This window comes from Cryptomeria japonica, chromosome 11, assembly GCF_030272615.1.
Source record: "Cryptomeria japonica chromosome 11, Sugi_1.0, whole genome shotgun sequence".
Classification (NCBI taxonomy): Eukaryota; Viridiplantae; Streptophyta; class Pinopsida; order Cupressales; family Cupressaceae; genus Cryptomeria; species Cryptomeria japonica.
Window position 1 is genome coordinate 305,647,904 of NC_081415.1, and position 22,426 is coordinate 305,670,329.

The 22,426-nt window shown below is 36.3% G+C and overlaps 1 protein-coding gene across 2 annotated transcripts; it reads right to left on the minus strand.

The window, feature by feature from the left end:
• Positions 1 to 13,522: 13,522 nt before the first annotated feature.
• Positions 13,523 to 20,424, minus strand: LOC131072070 (serine/threonine-protein kinase D6PK). 2 transcript variants are annotated; one of them, XM_058008099.2, is made up of 3 exons: positions 19,906 to 20,424; positions 15,853 to 16,764; positions 13,523 to 14,565 (listed from the first exon to the last, which is right to left on the minus strand). In XM_058008099.2, exons 2-3 carry the CDS (start codon positions 16,614 to 16,616, stop codon positions 13,680 to 13,682), a joined length of 1,650 nt encoding a protein of 549 aa, XP_057864082.2. In that variant the 5' UTR covers positions 16,617 to 16,764; positions 19,906 to 20,424; the 3' UTR covers positions 13,523 to 13,679. The 2 variants fall into 2 exon arrangements, with proteins under 2 accessions (XP_057864082.2, XP_057864091.2); XM_058008108.2 differs by having other exon boundaries at positions 19,902 to 20,424.
• Between the last annotated feature and the right edge of the window lie 2,002 nt (positions 20,425 to 22,426).

Consider the following 22,426-nt stretch of genomic DNA (forward strand, 5'->3'; position numbering starts at 1 on the left):
TACGAACTCTTAGCAGCCCCACTAACAGCACGGTTTGCATCCAATATCCCAGAATCTGCAGCACTACCACCACCATCAGTCGCAGGGCATGACGACACGTCACCTAGCGCAAGACCAAAGACATCGACTATCATGACTATAATTAAGATGATAAGATTAGATTAGAATATGATAAATTAGATGTCAACATCCAACATGGATACATCATAACATTACATTCTCTACTTCATACATAGCAATTGCATAAAGATTTGATTTTGTTCTTCTCACCGTAGATTCACATCATATAAGCTCTAATGCTCTCGTCGAAAAAAGATCCATGAACTATGAGCTATGTTTCTAGTAAGTGGTAGCAAATAGATTTTGAAAGGGTCTAAAACTATTTAGAAGGATAATGCAAGGGTTACCAAATAAGTTGTTCTGATACCATTAATATGCAGAGATTGACATTTATTATTGCAATTAATGAAGGCCGTAAACGCTCGTACACTTGACTGCATGAGAACCTTTCTTTTGGCTGTCTTTGACATGGTCAAGGCTTTCTGAAATTTAAGTTCCAACTATGCTTTTAAATTGTTGCGGATATCTTGAAACTGCAAATATCCAATCATAACATAAACCATTAGGAAGATATAGTTATTTGCCTGAAGAAAGAATGCATTTATAAAAGGCGCCAATCATTATATGCAATTTCCATATATTGACAGGTCTTGTTAATTTTTTGAATGAAGTTTTGTGGTCCTAGTTATGATTTCTATTGTTCTGCTATAGGTTGTGAACTGTGACGGATTTAAACGGTTGTATACAGAAGGCAGTGTAATACTATAATAAGCGAGCCTAGATATATTGAAATAGATACTGCGGTGAGAAGGAAAAGATATTGTTTCACTTGACGATTGGAGGATCTGTCATATGTGGTAGTTTGATAGCATTCTAACTGGTGTGTGGTAAATAACAGCAATAAAAGACAGATTTCAAAAGAACCATCCATGTTTCATGTTTCATGTTTCAAGACTCGTAGGTAGATAGGTTATAGTTAGAGGCTAATAGTATCTCAGGAGAGAAAAAATATGTTTTACATGAGAAGTATTTTTGTTTCTTTTTGTTGGTGTTGACGGGTTGTTGTCTAATAATTCAAAAATCTATGATTCGAGAGTTTGAGGAAATGGTAATCTAGAATTCAAGAATTTAATTCGGAATTACACCCTTCTAAGATTCACGAGGTAGCTTGATGGAGTTCCACCTGATTCATGGTTTGTTTCTTTAAAAGAAAATTCTTCTAAAAAATAAATGAATTTATTTTGTAATCAGTAAGTTTCGCTTTGTAAGTTTTAAGGGAAGGTCCATTGGCAAGTTGATGCTTGTGTTGTTGTTTCAGGAACAATGTAATAAGGGGGCGATGTAGGAAGTTCTATTATTTCATTGGTGTAGCTATTATAAGCAGATATTCTTGGGCAGTTGTGTTTTTTAATTGTTTCTCCATGTTCTTCAATAATCATCAATCAAGTATTTTTTCTCAGTACTCTCTTCTCTCATAGAACATTCATCCAAGATACACCATTGATAGTGAAGAAGGGAAGGGAAATTTCTCAATAGTTGCCTCAACCAAAGTAACCGCATATAAGAGGAAGAAAGTCTAATTGAAGATGCCAAATGCTATGTATAATCTATAGACAAAGGAGGAGCGAGAATCCTCCCATAACCCATTGAGAGGGTAGTGGGATCTGATGAAGGAGATGCCAAAACTAGTTCTAAAGGAGAAGGTTTAGCAAGGATTAAGGAAATTACATAAGCTTTCCTAGTCCCAAGTAAAGCTACCTAAGGTGAAATCTTGAAGATCACATTGTGATCCACTAGTTCAAGGGGATGAGACTAGGAGACTCATTCATTATCCTAAGATTCAAAAATGGAAAGATCACCAACATTTAATTGATTGGGGAGGGCATTCCTCCACTATGTGTTTGAGCCCACATTTATGTATTGAGAATGAGGATTATCAAAAGCAAGGTGTCTAGTAGTGAAGCACCACTTATAACAAAATGACAATCCCTCATATTCAAGTAGCTTAGCTCACTACCTATCATCTACCATCAAGATAATATCCTTATGAAGAGTTTTGGAGACATCAATGTCTACAAAATATGGTCATAATTAGAGTGCTTGATGTTGAACATGATTAAATCAACCTTCAAAAAATGACCAATAGCATTGTTGATATCTTCAAAACTATGGTTTTTTCAAAATTGGGGAGAGAGATCAAGTAGTCTCACCCAAACTAGCATAACATTGAAGGGGTTTCTTAGAGGGTTAAAATAAAGAAATCATAGTTTGAGAGAGAGGGACTACTTGCCCCACGTCCATAACCTACCATCTAATACAAACTACATGTCCTCAAGAGTTAGAAAGCTCAAAATAAAAAACTCTAAGGCGAGGATATAGCTTGATTATACCTTCAGTAAGAGGCCTTTGAGACTCCAAAACTAATTTCCAAGTCTAGGAGAGAAGGCCAAAAGTGGTTAAACATACAAATCAAGCTTCAATGAGCCACAACCCATGATCCACAACACCTATACCAACATCCAAAGGAACCCAACTAAGAGAAACAATAGCTTCAGCACCCATGCCTCAACCATTGGTGTAGTTATTAGAACATATCACAAGGGAGCCCCTAGCACCAACAATCCTAGAAGCACCACCCAAAATAGGAGTAAAGGGTTTAACAATGGGTGTAGCAACCAAACTGAAATTGCCACTAATAATAAGAGATGGTGTGTTTTTTTCATTTGTATGGTTAGCTTTCTTTTGATGTAATGTAATTGGTACAACGATAAATACACTATTGAGATTGAGCATCGTGTTGCTGTAGGGGACATTTAAGAGTGTGTTGTATGGTGGAGTTGCACTGTGGTATGATGTTGTGATTATGTTATTATTTGTTGTATTTATTTCCAGGTATGCATGTTTATTTATGATTAGATATATTCGGGAGAGGCCCAAACCATTATATAACAGCCAACCAAGCTAGTAGAGCGGGGTCTCGTGAGAGGTGAAATAACCAAAAGACAAAAGCTTTTAAACTAGAGCATATGCATGTTTAGTTATTATTTATGATTTTGGTGTGTTGTAAAATGTTGCAATATATTGATTGGTTTGGTAAGATTATTTTTATGTATTTGATGTGGTGAAGCTGGTTAATCTATGGTTTTTAATGATTATGTATTTGTTAAGAGGAATGAATTAATAAGATAATCACATATGTTAAACATATTTTGCACTTTTGGGTTATTGATTGAATACTCCATTTGTGAAGACTTGTGATTGGGAAAGAAAGGGATTTCATCAAATGTGTGGTTCGATAACTCTCTCAATGACTTAACTTTGGCTTGTACATCCAAGTTGGAGGCCTTGTTATTTTTTATATTGTGTAAGACTACTTTTGCATACATAGCAAGTTAGCTTTTGGCCTATAATATGATTGTTGTAATTATTAATTAGGGTTATAGTACTTGAACCATTGAATTTTTACTATCTATATACTTGTTGTATTCTAAATTTATTGAATTCATGTTAGTGATTCTTAAGATTATTCCACATGCATGGTATAGGTTATGTGTTGTAATTATTGCTTAATCATAATAAGGCCATGAAAAGGTTAAATGTATAGAAATGTCTGAATTTGAGTAAATGAGGATGAATAGGGATTGAAATAGCTAAACTCAATACAAAGGTATACCACATCACTTTATAATTGTATGAAGACATTCTATCAAAATAAGCTAAAATGGAATATGGCAAGGGTGTGCGAAGTTCACCATTACACAATTGATAGCATAAATTCACATTTTACTTGAATGGGAGAAGAGAAAGGGAAATGCATAAAGTAGCTACATGTTAACCCCCAATGTCCTCAAGAATATGAACATATATTATTCTCTAAGACAAACAAAATTTTTTGAAATAGATGTGATTTTAGACTACTGAAGTGGTCAATAATATCAAAAGTTTTGATTTGTGTACATATTAACAAATGGCACAATCTTGAGGAAAGTTGGACTCATTCTCCTAGCCCTTACCCATCTCTATGTACAAATATTCTCACACGCTTAGCCTCTAAATTATATTTAATCATGCATATTATACATTTATAATACTTTATAACACTTACCTAGGTATCGCCATTAGCAACTTCCATCTAACCATTTACATGCTCAATCAAGGTCATTTCTACAATCTTCTTTTCAAAATTCAAACTTGATCAAATGGCTTGCTTCATTTTCCCACACTAAGCTAATTAAATACATGCATTGTAAAATTTGTTGCTATTGCTAGTACTTTAAGACATTTAATTGCATTCATTTCACATCTTTCATTTCTCAAGCATCTTCTCCCATCCTAAGGCATAATGAAATATTTGAATTTAGGCACTAACATAAATAAGAAATATACCCATATCACTCTATGACCTTAGCCAAGTGTCTTTGAAATTTTTACATATTAATAAAGATTGGCCTAAAAGATCACACCTTTGTGCAACATAACAACCCTTAATCATATTTTTCAAATAAATACCACTCTAACTCCATTTTTTATCATTTTTTAACTATAAAATGAAATGACATTTTCCATGACAAAATCTTCCCTAAGATATAACTGTTAAAATCATTTAGCTCGTCATAAAAAAAAATATGGCTCTGCAAATAAAAATTGTGAATAATGTGAACAGCGAATTCTGGAAAGATAGAGGTAAAAAATAGCTTGGGGTTTTCCAAAAAATGAAATATTTTCTACCATCACGGTGCCTGGGTTCTCCCTGTGATTATAACCCTTTCACGACTCACACTTGGGCAAACTCCCAAATTTGGCAACCTAGATTCTTCCATGGAACACAAGGTCGTAATTCTACTCCAGATTCTGCAACAAAAGAGTGGAGACGGTATGGGCAACAATCAGTTTTTGGCCCGGAACATGCAACCAATCAATTTTCAAACCCTATTATGGACGACAAGCAATGGAAAATGGTTACATATCGAAAGAACAGGAGGACTGCGAACTATAGACCTAATGTGCGAAGTTTTGGGAGGAATCTAGGGATGGGTGACCGTAGATACCCGATTCCCACAGCCAACAATTTTAATCATCTTCAGGATAAGAAGGAAGTCAAGGAAGAACCTAAATTTGCAAAGCATGAGAAGGCGCGCTCAATCCCTAAAGCTAATGTTTATTCTCCTCTACATCGCAGACCACTCTATCCAAATCCTCAGGAAGCAGGTGAACCTTCAACCAAACCCTATGCGAATGCGATGACTCTAGAAATCCATGATGGAATGGTTGAGAGAACGCAAGAGATGTGTAAAGAATATGGAGTCTTCGCAAGATGGAACGGTTATGGAGCGTCTTCTAAGAGAATTGCACAATGGTTCAAGACAACATTCTCCAACCAGGTAGGTATAGTCTTACTTCTAGATGAATTTATCTTCATTAGCTGTATAAATAAGGAAATGAAGGATAATTTGTTACAGGATGGTTGCCCTAGGTTTAGAGGGATAGATTTTTCCATTATAGATTGGTCCCCATCATTCAATCCTAGCAACTTAAAAAAAATTTGGTGGAAAGAGCGATCATTTTAAAAAATTGCCTGTAGAGCTCCATAATGATGAATATTTCAGGAAAATTGGTAATATGTTCGGAACTTATGTAGGTACAATACACTCTATTTTCCCCCAATCAGACAAAGCGATTATAGTCAGAATTAATAGCACCGTGAAATCCTTGAAACCCATAGTAATTAAAAGTAGAGCGACATCTTTTAGAATAGAACCCACCCTTCTTACAGAAATTATAGAAGCACAGGTGGATTTTTTAGAATTCTGTATCCCTCAACCTATTGGGAATGTAAACAAGCGGCCTGTTTCTGTACGTTTAAATAATGATAAGGGAGGGTTTGTAATTGAACCTTCTTTAGACCCCAATCTTGCAGATCAGGAGAATGGAAAGCTAGATGAGATTCCTACAGTAGATCAGATTAAGGAAGTAGGGGATGTAATTGTGGATGATTTGTAAGAGGCCAAGATTCAGTGCAATACAGGAGGTATGGGGATGGATAGTAATATGAATAACATTTCGGGGGAAAAGGAACTGAAGGACATCAGCATAGAGGAATACAGAGATTCTCTAATTAAGGTTAAAGATCAAGCGGAAGCAGTAAGAGAGTTGGTGTCAAGGAGCTTAGTAATATCAAGGAGGGTTCTTTGGATGGTGATTGGTTTATGAAGGAAGTGGAGAATATGGATGAGAAGTTTGGGGACAAAAATATAGATAGTAGGATTGAGGATTTAGATAGCATTAATGATTTTCTTGGCCTCGATCTGAATTACATGGGGGAAGATATGGAAAAAGGTAGATCAAACCAGGATATTTTGGGAAAAGTATTAGAATCCTTGGAAAAGGATGAGGATGCGAACATGGGGTGTATGAATAATGAGACTCCTAAAATAAGAGCAATGCCCTATGGTATTAGCCAAATTGAAGAGGGGAAGAAATCCCCAGATTGTGCCAAGAATGCAAAAAAAAGGGGGAGAAAATCCTTAATGGAGCTACGGTTTACGAATAGCTTAGCGACAGGCTAGGCCAAAATTACTTCACTTTTCGATGCAGGGAAGGGGAAGAACCTTCCCAAGGCACCATGAAGGTAATTACATGGAATGTTAGGGGCATTAATGCCCCTAACAAGCAGCGTATATTGAAACGTTGTCTATCTTCTCTTGAAGGAGACATAATGCTGATACAGGAAACAAAATTAGATGAAGAAGGATATAAGTCTCTCCAGAAAAAAGTAGGAATTTGGGAGGTAGTGGGTGTTCCCTCGAGTGGGGCTTCAGGTGGATTAGGAGTACTGTGGGATCCTAGATGGGTGTTATTCTCCAAAATGGGGAGTAGTAGTAATTGAATTTGTAGCAAGGTACAGAGTTAAAAGAGTAAACTAACTTTCATTATCATCAATATATATGGTCCAAAAATTTTGCATGAAAAAAGGGAGGTATGGGCGGAGATAGATAGACTCGCACAAGATTTTAGTGGTGAACAGATATTTCTTGGGGGGGACTTCAATGCAGTTCTAAATATGTCTGATAAGTAAGGAGGATCCACAAAGGAAACTCAAACGATTAGAGAGTTTTGGGAATGGCTACAAAACCACTATATGGAAATTCAAACTACTAATGGAGAGTATACATGGTCCAATAGAGGATCGAGGGCAACCTTTATTGCTAAAAAGTTAGACAAGTTTTTCTTTAAGGGGAACCTTGCAAATTTTGACTTTGATATCTGTTCGTCCATCTTATCAGCAATTGGTTCGGATCACTTACCCGTCCAACTTACTTTGGTAGAACATAGACAACCATCAAGATATCCTTTTCGATTCGAAAAAATGTGGTTAAAAGATGATGATCTTTTACAATTGATAGAGAAATGGTGGGGGGAGAGCTCCTTTGAGGGATCAAAAGCTTATATCTTCGTATCAAAACTTAAATATGTTAAGAAAAAGCTTATGGAATGGAACAGAGATAGTTTTCGAGATATATTTGAAAAGAAAAGGAGTCTAGAACAGCGATTAGCAGCAATAAATGAGGCAATTATGAGGACAGGTATGGATCAGACATTATATTTAGAGGAGAAGGAATGTAGGCAGCATTATGAAGACATATTATCAAAGGAAGAAATCTTTTGGAAACAGAAATCGAGAGAAATATGGCTAGCAGAAGGAGATAAAAACACGAAATTTTTTCATAACAGCACTAAGGCAAGAAGTATGGTAAATAGGATCACGACTATCAAGGACACCAATGGGAATAGGATTGAAGATCCAGAAGGTATAGCTAAGGAGGCAGTGAATTATTTTAAGAGTATCCTTAATAGTAATGAGAGCTCCAATCTTATAGCACAGAAGAACATGTTATCTAATATTCCGCGTATAATAACTCAGGATCAGAATAGGAATTTGAACGCGAGATTTACTTATGCTGAAGTAGAGCTTGCATTAAAAAGTCTTAATCCTGATAAGGCCCCAGGGCCGGATGGATTTCCTGCCCTTTTCTTTCAAAAGTGTTGGTCTTTCATAGGGAAAGAAGTAGTAGATGTTCTGGAAGGTATTAGGAACTCGGGAAACATATTGAAAGAAATCAATAATACTTTTATAGCCTTTATTCCAAAGAAGACTGGGCTTGAAACCTTTAACGACTTTAGACCAATATCCCTATGTAATACTCTTTACAAATTACTCACTAAGACATTAGCAAATATGCTCAAAAAGATCTTACCGTATATTATCTCGGAGTAGCAGACAGGTTTTGTTCCGGGTAGGTCTATATTGGACGGAGTAATCTTGGCACATGAAGCCATTCATTCAGTTCAAATGAATCACGATCCAAGTATGCTTTTTAAACTGGATATTAGCAAAGCCTACGATAAGGTAGATTGGCGATTCATGTGTCAATGTCTAGAAACCTTTGGCTTCTCAAGACAATGGATAAATCTGATATTTGGATGCATTTCTAGCCCAAGATTCTGAATACTAGTTAATGGATCTCCAAAAGGTTATTTTGGGATATCCCAAGGAATCAGGCAAGGGGATCCATTATCCCCCTTTCTTTATATTAACATGGCTGAAGCATTAGGCAGAGCTATCAACTCCGCAAAAAGTAAGGGAGAACTGCGTGGACTCAGAATTACACAAGGAGTAGATCCTTTGTCGCATCAACAATTTGTGGATGACAATCTTATATGCGGGGTAGCTAGCATTAGAGAGGCAGTGACAATCAAGAAGATTTTGGACTCCTACTCTGATGCTTCAGGCCAACTTATTAATAGATTAAAATCAGATATTTTCTTTTTTAATTCAACTAGAATAATTGAGGATTATATTTGTAGATATTTAGGGTTTCGAAAAGGTGCATTTCCATGTAAATATTTAGGAATGCCTCTAGACAAAGGTAACAGCTCAACGAAGCTTTGGGATAATATTTTGTGTAACCTGGACAAAAAGGTCAAATCATGGAAGGGTAAATGGCTCTCAACAGCTAGAAAAGACACAATGATCAGATCAGTATTATCGGCGATACCTATTTATCAAATGATGTGTTTCAGTATGTCTGCGGGGGTGAGGGACAAGGTAGTCAAGATAATTAGGAATTTCTTTTGGCAGGGCTCAGAGGACAAGAAGAAAATGGCGTTAATTGCTTGGAATCACTTATGTAAATCAAAGGATAGGGGAGGCCTGAATTTCAAAGACACGAGGCATCAGAACTTGGCATTGGGAGCTAAATTGGTTTGGCGCATGCACAAGAACCCAAGGGCCACATGGGTTAAAATTCTTAGATTCAAATACCTAAATGGCTTGGATCCTTTAAGCATTTTTAGACACAAAAATCCGCCAAAGGGATCTAGAATATGGAACTTTATGCACAAATGTAGAGACATCATCTTAGGAGGGATAACCTGGGATATTGGTAATGGGAGGGAGGCTTTGTTCTGGGATGACTCATGGGGAGCTTATCCGCCTCTGAGACCTCTACTAGAGAATGACCCGTTAATCGATGATATTATCATTAAGAGGGGCATTCATCTGTGTGATTATATAGACCTCAAAGATGGTAATCCAACCTTGGGTTGGGAATGGAAACCCTGGGATAATCTTGGATTACCTCCAGTATTCCTAGACATATTGAATAATGCTCTTTTGAATAGAAGGATTACCCCTAGATTTGAACCAGATAGGATTGTTTGGGCTAAAGCTAAGAATGGTGAGTAAAATACTAAGGATGGTTATATGAACATCCATGGATCACAACACGAGAAATCTCACCTTCCCCTAGATCTCTGCTGGAATAAGAATTGTTTACCGAAAGCGGGTATGTTTGCATGGGCTTCCCTTCATAAAAGAATTCTAACTGCGGAATGGTTCAGGAAGATGGGGTACCATGGACCTTCTAGATGTTTGCATGGGCTTCCCTTCATAAAAGAATTCTAACTGCAGAATGGTTCAGGAAGATGGGGTACCATGGACCTTCTAGATGTGTGCTCTGTGAGAAAGATGAAGAATATGTTAATCATATTCTGTTACATTGTAAATACACGATGCAGTGTTGGCAGAAGCTCATAACTCAGATGGACTGGATATCGGCCATTCCAGAGGATTTGGTGAGTCTGTTTCAATGTTGGCTGAGAAATAAAGGAAAAAACATTTATGGCATACTTTGGGAGACAGCTCCTTCTCTCTTGATATGGGAGATATGGAAGGAGAGAAACAGACGACTGTTTAAAGATTCAAAATTGGATGTCGATAGACTATGGAACAAAATAGAGGCGTGTATTGTAGAAGTAGTTAATAGCAAAAATTCACTTCCTAATAGTGATCATTTTTTCTCTCCATGGGATGATTATATTAGAAATCGATGGTTTGGTCTTAAGATTCCTCCTTTCATAGGAAAAGAAAGTAGGGATAAAAAATGGGCTAGACAGGAATGTGTATGGCAGGGTCCCCATCAAGGTTGGTATAAGCTTAACTTTAATGGGGCTTCGCGTGGTAACCCAGGGGAAGCAGGATTGGGGTGTTGTATTCATGATTAGGAAGGGAGAATAGTAGCAAGTTTAGCTAAACCATTGGGAATAACATCCAACAATTTAGCTGAGGTATGTGCACTCACTGAGGGACTTCTCCTCTGTAGGAGGTTGGGTCTGGATAGCATTGAGATTGAAGGAGACTCAGCTATTATAGTTAATGCAGTAAGAAAAGGGAGTACTCCTGATTGGTTTCTCAACGGTTATATTCATCGAGTAATGGATATTTTGAGAGACTTTAATCATTTTACGATAAACCATATTTATAGAGAAGGAAATAAATGTGCTGACAGCTTGGCTAATAGAGGAGTTGATGGTGAAATCGTAGAAATATTACATTTAGATTGATGGTTAAGAAAATAAACTAAGGTTTGTGGTATGGGTAGGATTGGAAATGGAGGGGATACATACCTATAACTAAGTTAGTAATAAAAACTTTTCTTTGTCATCGTTTCTTTTAAATCCAGGGATATCAAGCTCTGATAGTTTGTATATGGTGGAGCTTAGTTATTTCCCTTTTTGGTTAGTTGGCGAGATTATCCCATTCGAAGTACCCCTTCCAAGCATCAAGATGGGAATGGAGTCTTCACTCTGATATTGTCATAAATATGGTGCGAAATGGATTAATGACTAATTGAAAACAAGCATCTAGCTAAAAAGGGTAAGGATACAGTAATTCTATGCTCAAGATACAACAATGAATAGCAATCGAGAAGTAGGAGTTTTGTAAACTTCGTCATAACTTAAAGTATGGACAGAGGTATATATGATACTGTACCCGCTAAATAGAAAATATAAGGAAGCCTGTATTAATTAGACTTAATGATAAACTCTACTTTCTACGGTAAATGTGATGCTGAGCCTTCTCTCGTGGTTATAAGGTTCTAAATTTTGTGTACTAATACTGCCCAGATTCAATTCATTATTAAAGTAAATAAATTAATATTTGTTGCCTTGAGCAAATATGCTTAGTGTTAAATACTAATCTGCAGATCCCCTTCTGTTCCCACTCAGCAACTGGAGTCAGGTAATATCTTTATTGTTGTAAAAACGCTTATAATAAGAAAGTTTCTTACAGCTTAGAATAATATTTGCGGTATTGTTTGCCTGAGTTTATATAGGCAAATAGAATCCTCTGTAACTTGAATTTCATTTCAAAAGGTTCATGGTTTTCTGCAGCACGAGACGTTTTAGAGCCAAACCTTGCAGGATGGTAATCTCGAGGTTCCTAAGGTAGTGTCATTATTAAGGTCACATATCCTTTAAAGTAACTTTATATATGTTGGAGCATGTTCTTGAGTATGTAGGAAACAGGTAAGATTGATTCACAGGAAGTACCAGATACCAAAGATACATCTTGTGTCAGGAATGCAATTGTCCAAATCCTAGACAGCGATTAAGGAAGGCTTATAGAAGTATTGGCACCCATCATGCGAAAGGATGAAAGTTTATTAGTCATTTTATGAATTGTAGCTTCATTTATTACCCCGGTTGTTAAAAAGGGGTGTTTGTATGCGTTACCACGCTAAGTAAAGGACTATTTCCTTCTAATCCCACCCTGTCTTGTGGGATGTTGTGTATGTACTAAATTTTTCTACTTTTCGGGGCAAGACTGGAGGTTTTCTCCACCCAACTCTTTCCTACCAGTGCCCCTAGTGAGCTGGGTTGTATTAGGTTTTTAAATTTAATAAATTATTCAGCTTCGGCCTTTTAACGATCAAAAAAAAAGAAAAAAACATTTAGCTCATCATTTTTAATTGTCATCATTTAATCTAAAATACCTTATATTTAATTGATTGCATTTTATTATTGTACGTAATTTATGAAATCAATTGTGCGAGGTTATTTCCTTGATGTTTCAAATCAAACTCTTTTTTTTAATTTTTTTAAATTAAACCAGATCAAACTCCATGATTTATCATCAAGAAGAGAACAAGACAAAAGAAAAGAATAGAATGCAGACCGCTTGTTAATTTTGTTCATTACATTTTAAACAATCTTAAAAAATAATTTTCCTCCACAAATATAAAAAATCAGATCACCATAGTTATAATCATTTATATTGTTTATTTAAATAGTTTGTAACATTTATAATTGTAATCATTTATATTGTTTATTTAAATAGTTTGTAACATTTATAATTGTCGTTGGAACGCCTGGTTCCATGGTAACATTGCTACTCTTAACAGTTTTTATAGTATTGACAATATGTTGGTTTACTGCTGCTTATGGCACTTGTTGGACAAGATTAGTTTCGATCTCGGGTTATCCAATAGCGGTAGGCAGTTTTTGTTTTTGAAAACTAAAGTTGGGATTGGCTGACTGCCGCTAGGCAGCTGTGTGTGTGCTGGTTGTGCTTTTTTCTGTTTCTTTTGGGTCAGCCCCAGTTTTAGCTGCTTTATAATCAAAAACATTTATAATTGTAAGTTTAATTAAAATATTATAATTTGATAATTATTTGTCAACGACAAAAGTCTTGCTTTAAATTAACAAAATGGTTGTAAGAACACCGCTGTGAGATTTTTGAGTTTTTCTTAAAAATTAGCAAAACAGTTGTATAGCCCTGATGTTAGTATCTTCCTCGCAATAAAACTTCTTGATGGGCCACTTGATTGGTTCAGATCTTCGATGTTACAAAAAAAACAGTTACTTCAGAATGCTTTTTTCTTCTGAATATTACTGGCTGTGGAAGCACTAAAAACCAGAAACAATAATTATCATTTAAACTTTATTTTATCCAGCTGATTTATGCCGGAAGCTGATATCGGTTTAGTAAGGTATAGTCCTGATATTGGCACTTCAATTGCTGCTAGCAAGTGTGAAATAGTATAATAATGATAGAGAATTTTAAAGTAGGAATTCTTCCAGACATGGAATTATTTTTTTCAGAATATGGAACCCCAGTAGATTGAACAAACGAAACAAGACGAGCATTGGCTGTAATTGTTTGGGAAGTTTGATTGACTCAATAGTGAACCGAGCTACAAAAAAGATTATCAAATAGAAGAATGCACTTACTCAAATACATCGAATAGACAATAGAGGTTCAAATCCTACCCTGCAACCTAGAAAAAATCAAATTCAACATAGGATCCAGAAGAATTTGCATCAGAATCTTCAGCTTTCTTCTCTGTAGTGGCAGCCGAGGAGGTAGTTTTGTTCATTGAGAAGTTAAGATCTACTGGTTTTGGAATTTCAGGAGGGACCATGCTGCGAATGAGAGCCCAATTTGTACCTTCAAAAAAGGGATGCTGTTTGATTTCAGAAGCTCCTCTTTTAAAGGCTAACCTATGTTGTGGGTCTTTCACAAGCAGCCCCCTAATCAAGTCTTTGGCTGCAAAACTAACAGATGGGTTTTCAGGAAACCTTAATGGCTGACCAACAACATTAATTAATGTTACCCGATTGCCTGCACCCTTGAATGGAGTCTTCCCGTGAAGCAGCTCATACAGAAATATCCCAAACGTCCACCAGTCCACAGCACTCCCATGGCCCTCTCCTTTAATTATTTCTGGAGCCAGATATTCATGGGTGCCCACAAATGACATGGAGCGAGCATTAGTTGGCTCTGCAATCAGCTCCGGAAGAAATGTTGCTTGATTTGCAATCTCATTCTTTAGCTTTCGCGTTTTCTTGGATTTTTGAGGTAAGAAACGAGGCAGAAAACAAGAAGGCTGAATGCAAGGTGGCCGTGCACAAACTGGTGTCACACATGCAGGCTCACAGGAGGGCTGAACACAGTATACAGGGGTCCTCCTTGAAGGATCAACATTTGAAGATGCCGACTTAACAAGTGTAGGACTCACAAAACACCTTAATGATAAATCAAAGTCTAGAAGCATGATATGCCCATCCTCTCTCACCAGAACATTTTCAGGTTTCAAGTCTCTATAGACAATTCCCAACATGTGCAAGTACTCCAGGGCAAGCAGGACCTCTGATGCATAAAACCTGCAAGAAAGAAGGGCAAACAGAATTTTGTTAATCAAAAGGTCGCACATTTTCACTGTTTGGGTATCCTTGTCAACTACTAGCACGCAAACACATGATTTCATAACAACCACAGACATGGGAAACTTTGAAACTACAGCAAGGCGTGTAATGCCAAATAAAATGCTGAGCACCAAAAATATTGATGAGAACTCTTCAGCTTCAAAAAAACGCTAGAAAAAGATCAATGCAATACATTCAATGTAGTAAGTAGACACTTATACCCAGAAACGTAATTACAAACACAGTATTCATATTTGATCGTCACAGTCACAGTATTCATCACCTTATACTTCTAAAGAGTTCAAAACATTACTAAAGAAAGGTGATAAGTAGGCACTTATACTCAGGATTGTAATTACAAAAATGGTATTTATATTTGATCGTCACAGTTACAGTATCCATCACCTTATACCTCTAAAGAGTTCAAAACATTACTAAGGAAAGGTATGGTATATCTTCAACAGTAAAACTGATTACGTAATATTGAAAATATATATTTTCTCCCCTATAAAGGGGTGAGGCAGCCATAGAGATCGTTAACCATATCATTACTACATACATAATCTCAATAAAGTATACGAGTAGGAATTGCCCACCATGAAACATATAGTAAAAACTGATTATAATATTGAAAATTTAAATTTTATTTTTGGGTTTATCATATTACATACTGTGGTGCATGCTTGATGCATATAAATTGATGCTTGAATATGTGGGATTTCTAAATGATATAAGAGCTACATCTTTTACTTTGAGCATTAACCAAAAATCAACACTAAAATCTGTACTCCGGTGTGTAGGAGAAATAGGATTGGTAACAATGCTCATGAAGGACCGAAATAAGCTAAGAGGCACAAAATCTAGACAGCAAGGTATCAACAAAAGGGGTGTATAAGTTAACTCCCACGAAAGGAAGAAAAAGAACAAGGAAAAGAACCGTTAAACTCCAAAACCTGTCAGAAGCATCTACGGAGAATAGGACTTTTGGAATTCGTATATCTGCTAAAATAATGTGCCTTTGAAATTCAAATATTCTTAGTATAAGCCTTTACTCCTTGAACAAAAGAGCAAACAGACCATTAGAAAGATTCTGAAACATAGAACTCTTTTCAAGGACATTCATAGCCCAGCATAGAAGGTCACTATTTCGCATTGAGAAATTGTATAAGAAACACAATGATTGTCTGGACAAAAAATCAAAGCCAGAATTAATCTTCATATGCAACTCTCAGTCTCAAGACTTACCGCGCAGCAGATTCAGAAAAGTGTTTGCCAGGCTGTCGCTGACGAAGTGTATGGAGATCTCCTCCACTGCAAAACTCCATAACCAGGCATGAGAATTTTTCTGTCTCAAAATGTGTATACAGAGTTGGTAAGAAAGGATGGTCCAAACATGATAGAATCTCCCTCTCTGTCTGTGCTCTAAGCAATTTCTTCCTGCTTTCCAGTGATCCTTTATCCATTACTTTCATCGCAAAAAAGCATTTGGTTCCCCTTAACTCTGCTAAGTATACATTTCCAATATCACCACATCCCAAGCGCTTAAGAAGTCTGAAATGACTTAAACCCAAATCACCATCTCTAGCTTTAATATACTGAATAGCTTCCCACCGTGGATCATTAGCTTTGTGTGGTTTGTTAAGGAGAGTGCTAAAACTACTACAGATGCTCTCGGTGCCATCACTAATACTGCTGCTGGCCAAGCTCATACTGCTCTTCCCACTTTCACTACATTCAACCCTCTCATTCTTCAAACAATCAGCAGGTTTATGCTCGAAAGTTGCCTTACCCATGCCATCACTTACTTTACCACTAAAGCTGCTTTTAACACTACTAGAACCAGTAATGGTGCTGCTTAGGCTGCTCTTGAAACCCACATCAATAATGCTGCTTGTACTAAGACTCCCACTTATAGGTACAACTGAATCTATGCTCTTCTCTCTCCCCGACTCTGTCACTACCATGCTCTGATTGCAATCCTGTGCCATCTCAGTGTCGGTGCTAGCCATCTTACATATGAGTACAAACTATTGTCCCATGCTTGACTCTTTCATGTCCACCCAGTTTGAATGAAGATGACTTCTGAGAAAGTGCCTTCTAACAAGACCGCAAAGCAGTATCCCCTAGTTTAAATTAAATACTAGATAATCAAGTTTCCTGCAGAAAGATATGGAAGAAGTATTATTGAAAAGTAAACATCAAAAAACAAATCGTTCAGCCTCAAGCAGTCTACATATACTTTAAAACAAAACTACATATATATTATACCACTGTTTTGTCAAATGGATGAATAGTTTCTCATTTCACTTACCTGTCTACTAAGTACATATTGTATGATTTAGGCATTTTCCTTGCACTGCATCTTATGAATACTCATATCCATTATGGTCGTGACCATCAAAAAGTATAGGGGTTTAAACTCACTTCATTTTTCTAACACCATGCAAATAAAATGACTTAAGATCAAACCAACCAAGTTGTGACCTTAAGAACAATTTGAACGATCAATATGCCCCAGGCTTGAATGAACGATCAATATGCCCCAGGCTTGAAAGATATGGAAGAAGTATCATTGAAAAGTAAACATCAAAAAACAAATCGTTCAGCCTCAAGCAGTCTACATATACTTTAAAACAAAACTACATATATATTATACCACTGTTTTGTCAAATGGATGAATAGTTTCTCATTTCACTTACCTGTCTACTAAGTACATATTGTATGATTTAGGCATTTTCCTTGCACTGCATCTTATGAATACTCATATCCATTATGGTCGTGACCATCAAAAAGTATAGGGGTTTAAACTCACTTCATTTTTCTAACACCATGCAAATAAAATGACTTAAGATCAAACCAACCAAGTTGTGACCTTAAGAACAATTTGAACGATCAATATGCCCCAGGCTTGAATGAACCATAGTTAAATAACAGAAAATATTATGGTAAACTCTGTTGAGTTTGGTTTGTGATATTGCATCTTTCCCTGTAACCTTCTAAATCTATTGGTCTATTAAAAGCTTGACCATATTTTACATTTTCTACTGCTATTTAAACTTTGATGTATTTTTAATTTTTTACCCTACACATAAGGCTTCTACTAGATATGTCTTGCCTAACCATGCCAAATATGCCTTTAAATCTTCTTAAATTAATGCCATTCAAAAAAAAAAAAGTCGATGCATGAAAAAGGAGCAGAAACCTGAAAGTGGCTATAATTATTTTCATAGTAGTTTAAACAAGCCACGGTTGATAAAGTGCAGTGCCTCAGAAATTTTTATCAGAGTTACATAATTTCGTACCCAAGACATCTAGTAATATATGAGAGCATTTAAAGAAAGCCAAAAATCAAAGTACCATTACAGCATGGCACAAAACTATCCTTTTCATGTGGAAAAAGTCTGATTAAATACCAAAACAACAACATAATTGGCCAATTTTCATTTACCTATTTGTTATTCGACAATCATCTGGCTCAGAACCTAGCCACATGCAGACTCAAGATTCGCACTTGAAAAGAGTCGAATTGATGATCAACACTGTAATGTTATGCCTTTAAAAGGATCTAAGAGATAATGTTCATGAAAGTGGGGTCTGATCATCAATTAACACTAGATGAACAGTAGAAATCCTTGAACAAATAAACATGGTAAACGAACAGTTAACTAAGAGGATCATTCTTTTTTAAGATATCAACCAAAGTCCTAAGTTAAACTTCTCTTTAAACTATCAGCAATTAAGGAAGGTGCAAATTTTAACAGCCAAAGAGACATATTATATGAACAGTAGAAATCTTCGAACAAATAAATATGCTAAACAAACAGTTAACTTAAAGGATCATTCTTTTTGAAGATCAACCAAAGTCCTAAGCTGAACTTCTTCCTTTAAACAATCAGCAGTTAATTAAGGTGTAAACTTTTCAACAGCCATAGTCAAGTATTTCGTTATCAACCTGTCTAGAATGAGACATAAATAGCATTTTCCAAACCCAATATGAATATAATCACAAATAATTGCTTGTCTTAATTCATTCTTTTCATTCACATAGCGAAAAAAGACCTAAATAGCATTTTCCAAACCCAATATGTGGGATCTATATTTCTCTGCTCTATATTTGTTTCTCCTGTAGAAATGTAAAGTCAGAACTGCTTGCGGAGCTGGAGGAGCCCTTTACCTGTGCTATTGATGTTTCCTAGTAACTTTCGACAAAAAGCATCTTTTTCCCAACTTCAAAATTCCAATTTCAATAAACCCTATTTTTATATGCACACCTATAATGCTTAACCTAGTATGAACACAAAAAGATTCATTTGAAGCACTACTACTGCGCAGAAATAAGTGATTTCTCATTCACAGCTAATCAATTACTGCGTGCAATTTAGTGAATGAAGCTAGAAGTCTTTAATAATCAATGTGTCTAGGTTTATAGGAAGATTACACTTCCTTCGGAATCAGGATGTCCAATCTCTGTGTCTTCCCATGGCATTATGCAGCCAATCTGTCAAAGATTAGCCTTGTTAGAAAATGGAAGCATGAAACTGCCCCTTTGCCACTCTTCCATTTATATATTCGCAGTGCCATCATGGCTTTTTCCATCCTGTACAGCTGTTGGAAAACCTTGTACGGCAACATAATGATGACAAGCCGGAACTTGCCTAATTGGAGCGATTTGTTTTGGGAGCAGAATTCTTCGGTGTCAAACTACATTTCTTTTTATAAATAAGGAAAGTTAGCAATCTTTTCCAGATCTCCCTACCCACATTAGAGCTCCGAGCGAAAAGATATAAATAGTTAAAACAGTTCACATTTGCAGGCGATTCTGGAGGCTTTTCCGGTTTGTTTACCATTTCTAAACAATGAAAATGTAAGCATAAGCTCAATGCGAGAGTGGAAGTTATGACCTTAAAAAAGTCGAGGAAAAAATCCTAGGATATTTCTGGGACGCGTGTTATACAACACATTAGGATCCAGAAATAGTTGCAGTTCTGTTTAGCTAGGGATCCTGTATGTATAAAAGAACCTATTTTGAGAGTTCAGATATGTATATATTAATAACAAGATTCAGGAAAAAGCTTGGTAAAACGCAAGCACCACATTACCCATTGATATTACCATTCAAGATACTCTTGATAGCAATACCCAACACCCAACATCCAAAATATCAGACCCTGTTTGGGAAGTTGCCATTTTGTAACCAGCAAGTGCTAAAATCTCTCCGACTCCACCCCATGAAACACTTCATGTGGGAGATGAATCCTATGTTTTAAAATCAAAATGAAAAAGCATGCCCTTACCAACCTGAGGTTGAGCAATGCTGAACCGCACCACTCCAGGCTCCAGCTTACAGATCCAAACTGCAGAGCTCGGCTAAAAAAACATCTGCAGTGTTGGGCACGGCGGTGAGGCATAAAAAAAAATTGCTCAAGCCCCCCAAGTGATTTCCCCGCTGGATTTCAGAGCGCTTTGGGGTCCGCTCTCTCATAAGTAGAGAGAGAAGAGGAAGATACAGCATAGATTTGGGTCAGAAAGAGAGAGACCGAAAAGCAAGGCAAAGCTATATAGAATGTGTTGGCGTCCGAATTAAATTAAGTGTGTTGGAAGATGGGGAAGAGACAGATAACGACAAAGGGAGGTGCAGGGCCACCGCATATGAGCAGGTGCTTCGCATTCCGGGCTTTCCCGACCGTCGGATGATGTGTCATCTATGAGACATTCTGTAAGCTGCCGGATCATGGGTTCCCGGGTCGTCCAGGTCAGACCCAGATCCAGACCCACCATAACCGTAGATGAAGATGATGAGTAGGGACTAGAGGGATTTGCGGCAGTCTTAGAAAAAGGGGTGAGATCTGTGTCCCCCAGATGCCCATTGATTTCAAAGGAACAAGAATGTGGGTCCACTGGATTTTTTCCTCTTCCTATCTGATATGAATGGGTTTTTCCTCGTGTCCCAATCATGTTGACTGCCGTGGTTGGCGGCACACTAATTGTATTTATGTTCCGATTCTGGCATACCCACAACCACAAGAGGTCAAAATTGCTGTCACTAAAGGAGCAGCTCCCACAGTAACCAGGACCAATACAGGCTTCCTAGTGAGGAAAGCCACACATCATGGGCTAAAACTAATTTCAACTAATTTCTATATAAAATGTATTTGTGTATATGTATTAACATCATATAAATTTATATAATGTGTGGTTAGTTTAAAAAAGTCAAACTATTATTTACTTCCAACTACATATGAGTCATTGTAGTTGGAAATGTCGTTATCTAAGTTTTATAATTTGTTAATATATGTCATAGATTTGGATATTACATATTTCAAAAGTATTTTAAGTGTCAATGGGTCATTGGTCTATTAGTGACGTTTTATGGTTCTTGATGGAGTGCAAGGCCCCGCCATCATAAGGGATGAGATCAAAGATGATACACTCAAAGCAAATTGTTCTTGATGGAGTGCAAGGCCTCGCCATCATAAGGGATTAGATCAAAGATCATACACTCAAAGCAAATTTGGTGGAATGGTTACCCCTGAGTCCTTGAAGAGGTTTCAGCCTAAAGACTCATGCTCCCATTGGGTACTTAAAAGTTCTTAGTGGATGATATAAAATCCTCCATCTAAAAAATATTCCAAATATTTATAAATGGCAAGATAAACATGTGTATATTTTGATGGTTATAGGTACGTTTTATATGGTTAGTTTTAGAAAGTCAAAATATGATTTACTTCTAACTAATATGAGTCATTGTAGTTGGCACCAGCAATGTCTATGCAATATAATTAGTTAATACATATTATGGATTTGCATAAATACAAATTGAAAAAATATTTTTAAGTATTTATCTAAGTTCAAGATCAAGATAAGCATGCATGTATGTTTGATGGGTATAAGTATGTTTTGTACGGAGAATAACCTTCACCCACATCATGAAGCATAGTTTTACTCTTGTGACAATATTTAAGTGCGCCTTTACATAAGTTACATAGGGTAAATAATTAAATGATAAAGCTTCCTTTACATAAGTTACATAGAGTAAATAATTAAATGATAAAGCTTAGGGTTTTAGAGTTGATACTTGAATATTAAATGTAGACTTAAATTTATGAAATTTAAATAAATTAATTGTGATATTTAGTTTGGATTTAGATGGAGGCTTATGTTCTTAAGATTTTAGGAATTGATTCATCAAGATATAATGTTGAGATTTATTCTACTATGTTTGCTTTGAAAATGTTGGTATTCATGGTTCATGTATGCATTATGATAACTATCTTATATTATTCATAATTGATTCTTATTTAATGTGCAAATGCATTAGGGCATGTCCTTGCATATAATTACATAGCACACAAATCGACATAGACATGTATTAAGTTAGCGCACAATAGGTGGTAAAAAAGGTCGACAAGATTTAAATTTGAATTTTAAAAATTCAAGGTTTGGATCATCAACTACAAAAATGACTTGGTTCAATTCCACACCCATGAATTTAATTCAAGGCGGTGAATGAAGATCTAGGAATTGGAACCAATTCCTAAGGATAAGTAAAGTTGAGGGATAAGGTAAGATCTACCCTTTTAGTAGTGAATTAAATTTTACACAGAATGTGCCACTTGTAGGCTTGTTATTACATAAAGGACACTCTAATAGAAGTGGACCCAAAATCTAAGGGAAAAGGGAATGAGTATGCAAGTTTCATTGTTGCATTTTCCTCCCCACTATTATGTGCATGTAAAGTACTCTAAGGATGTATGTCAAAGTAAATGAACAAAACATGAAAAATTATTTGGGAGATATTCTTATTATATTGGATGGTGAA

What these genes read in the sequence shown, in the direction of transcription:
- LOC131072070 (XM_058008099.2), bottom strand. Translation starts at nt 16,616, where the DNA reads ATGGCTAGCACCGACACTGAGATGGCACAGGATTGCAATCAGAGCATG. An exon ending in TTTTCTGAATCTGCTGCGCG is followed by an intron (nt 14,566 to 15,852) that starts GTAAGTCTTGAG and finishes TCTTTCTTGCAG; the next exon opens with GTTTTATGCATCAGAGGTCC.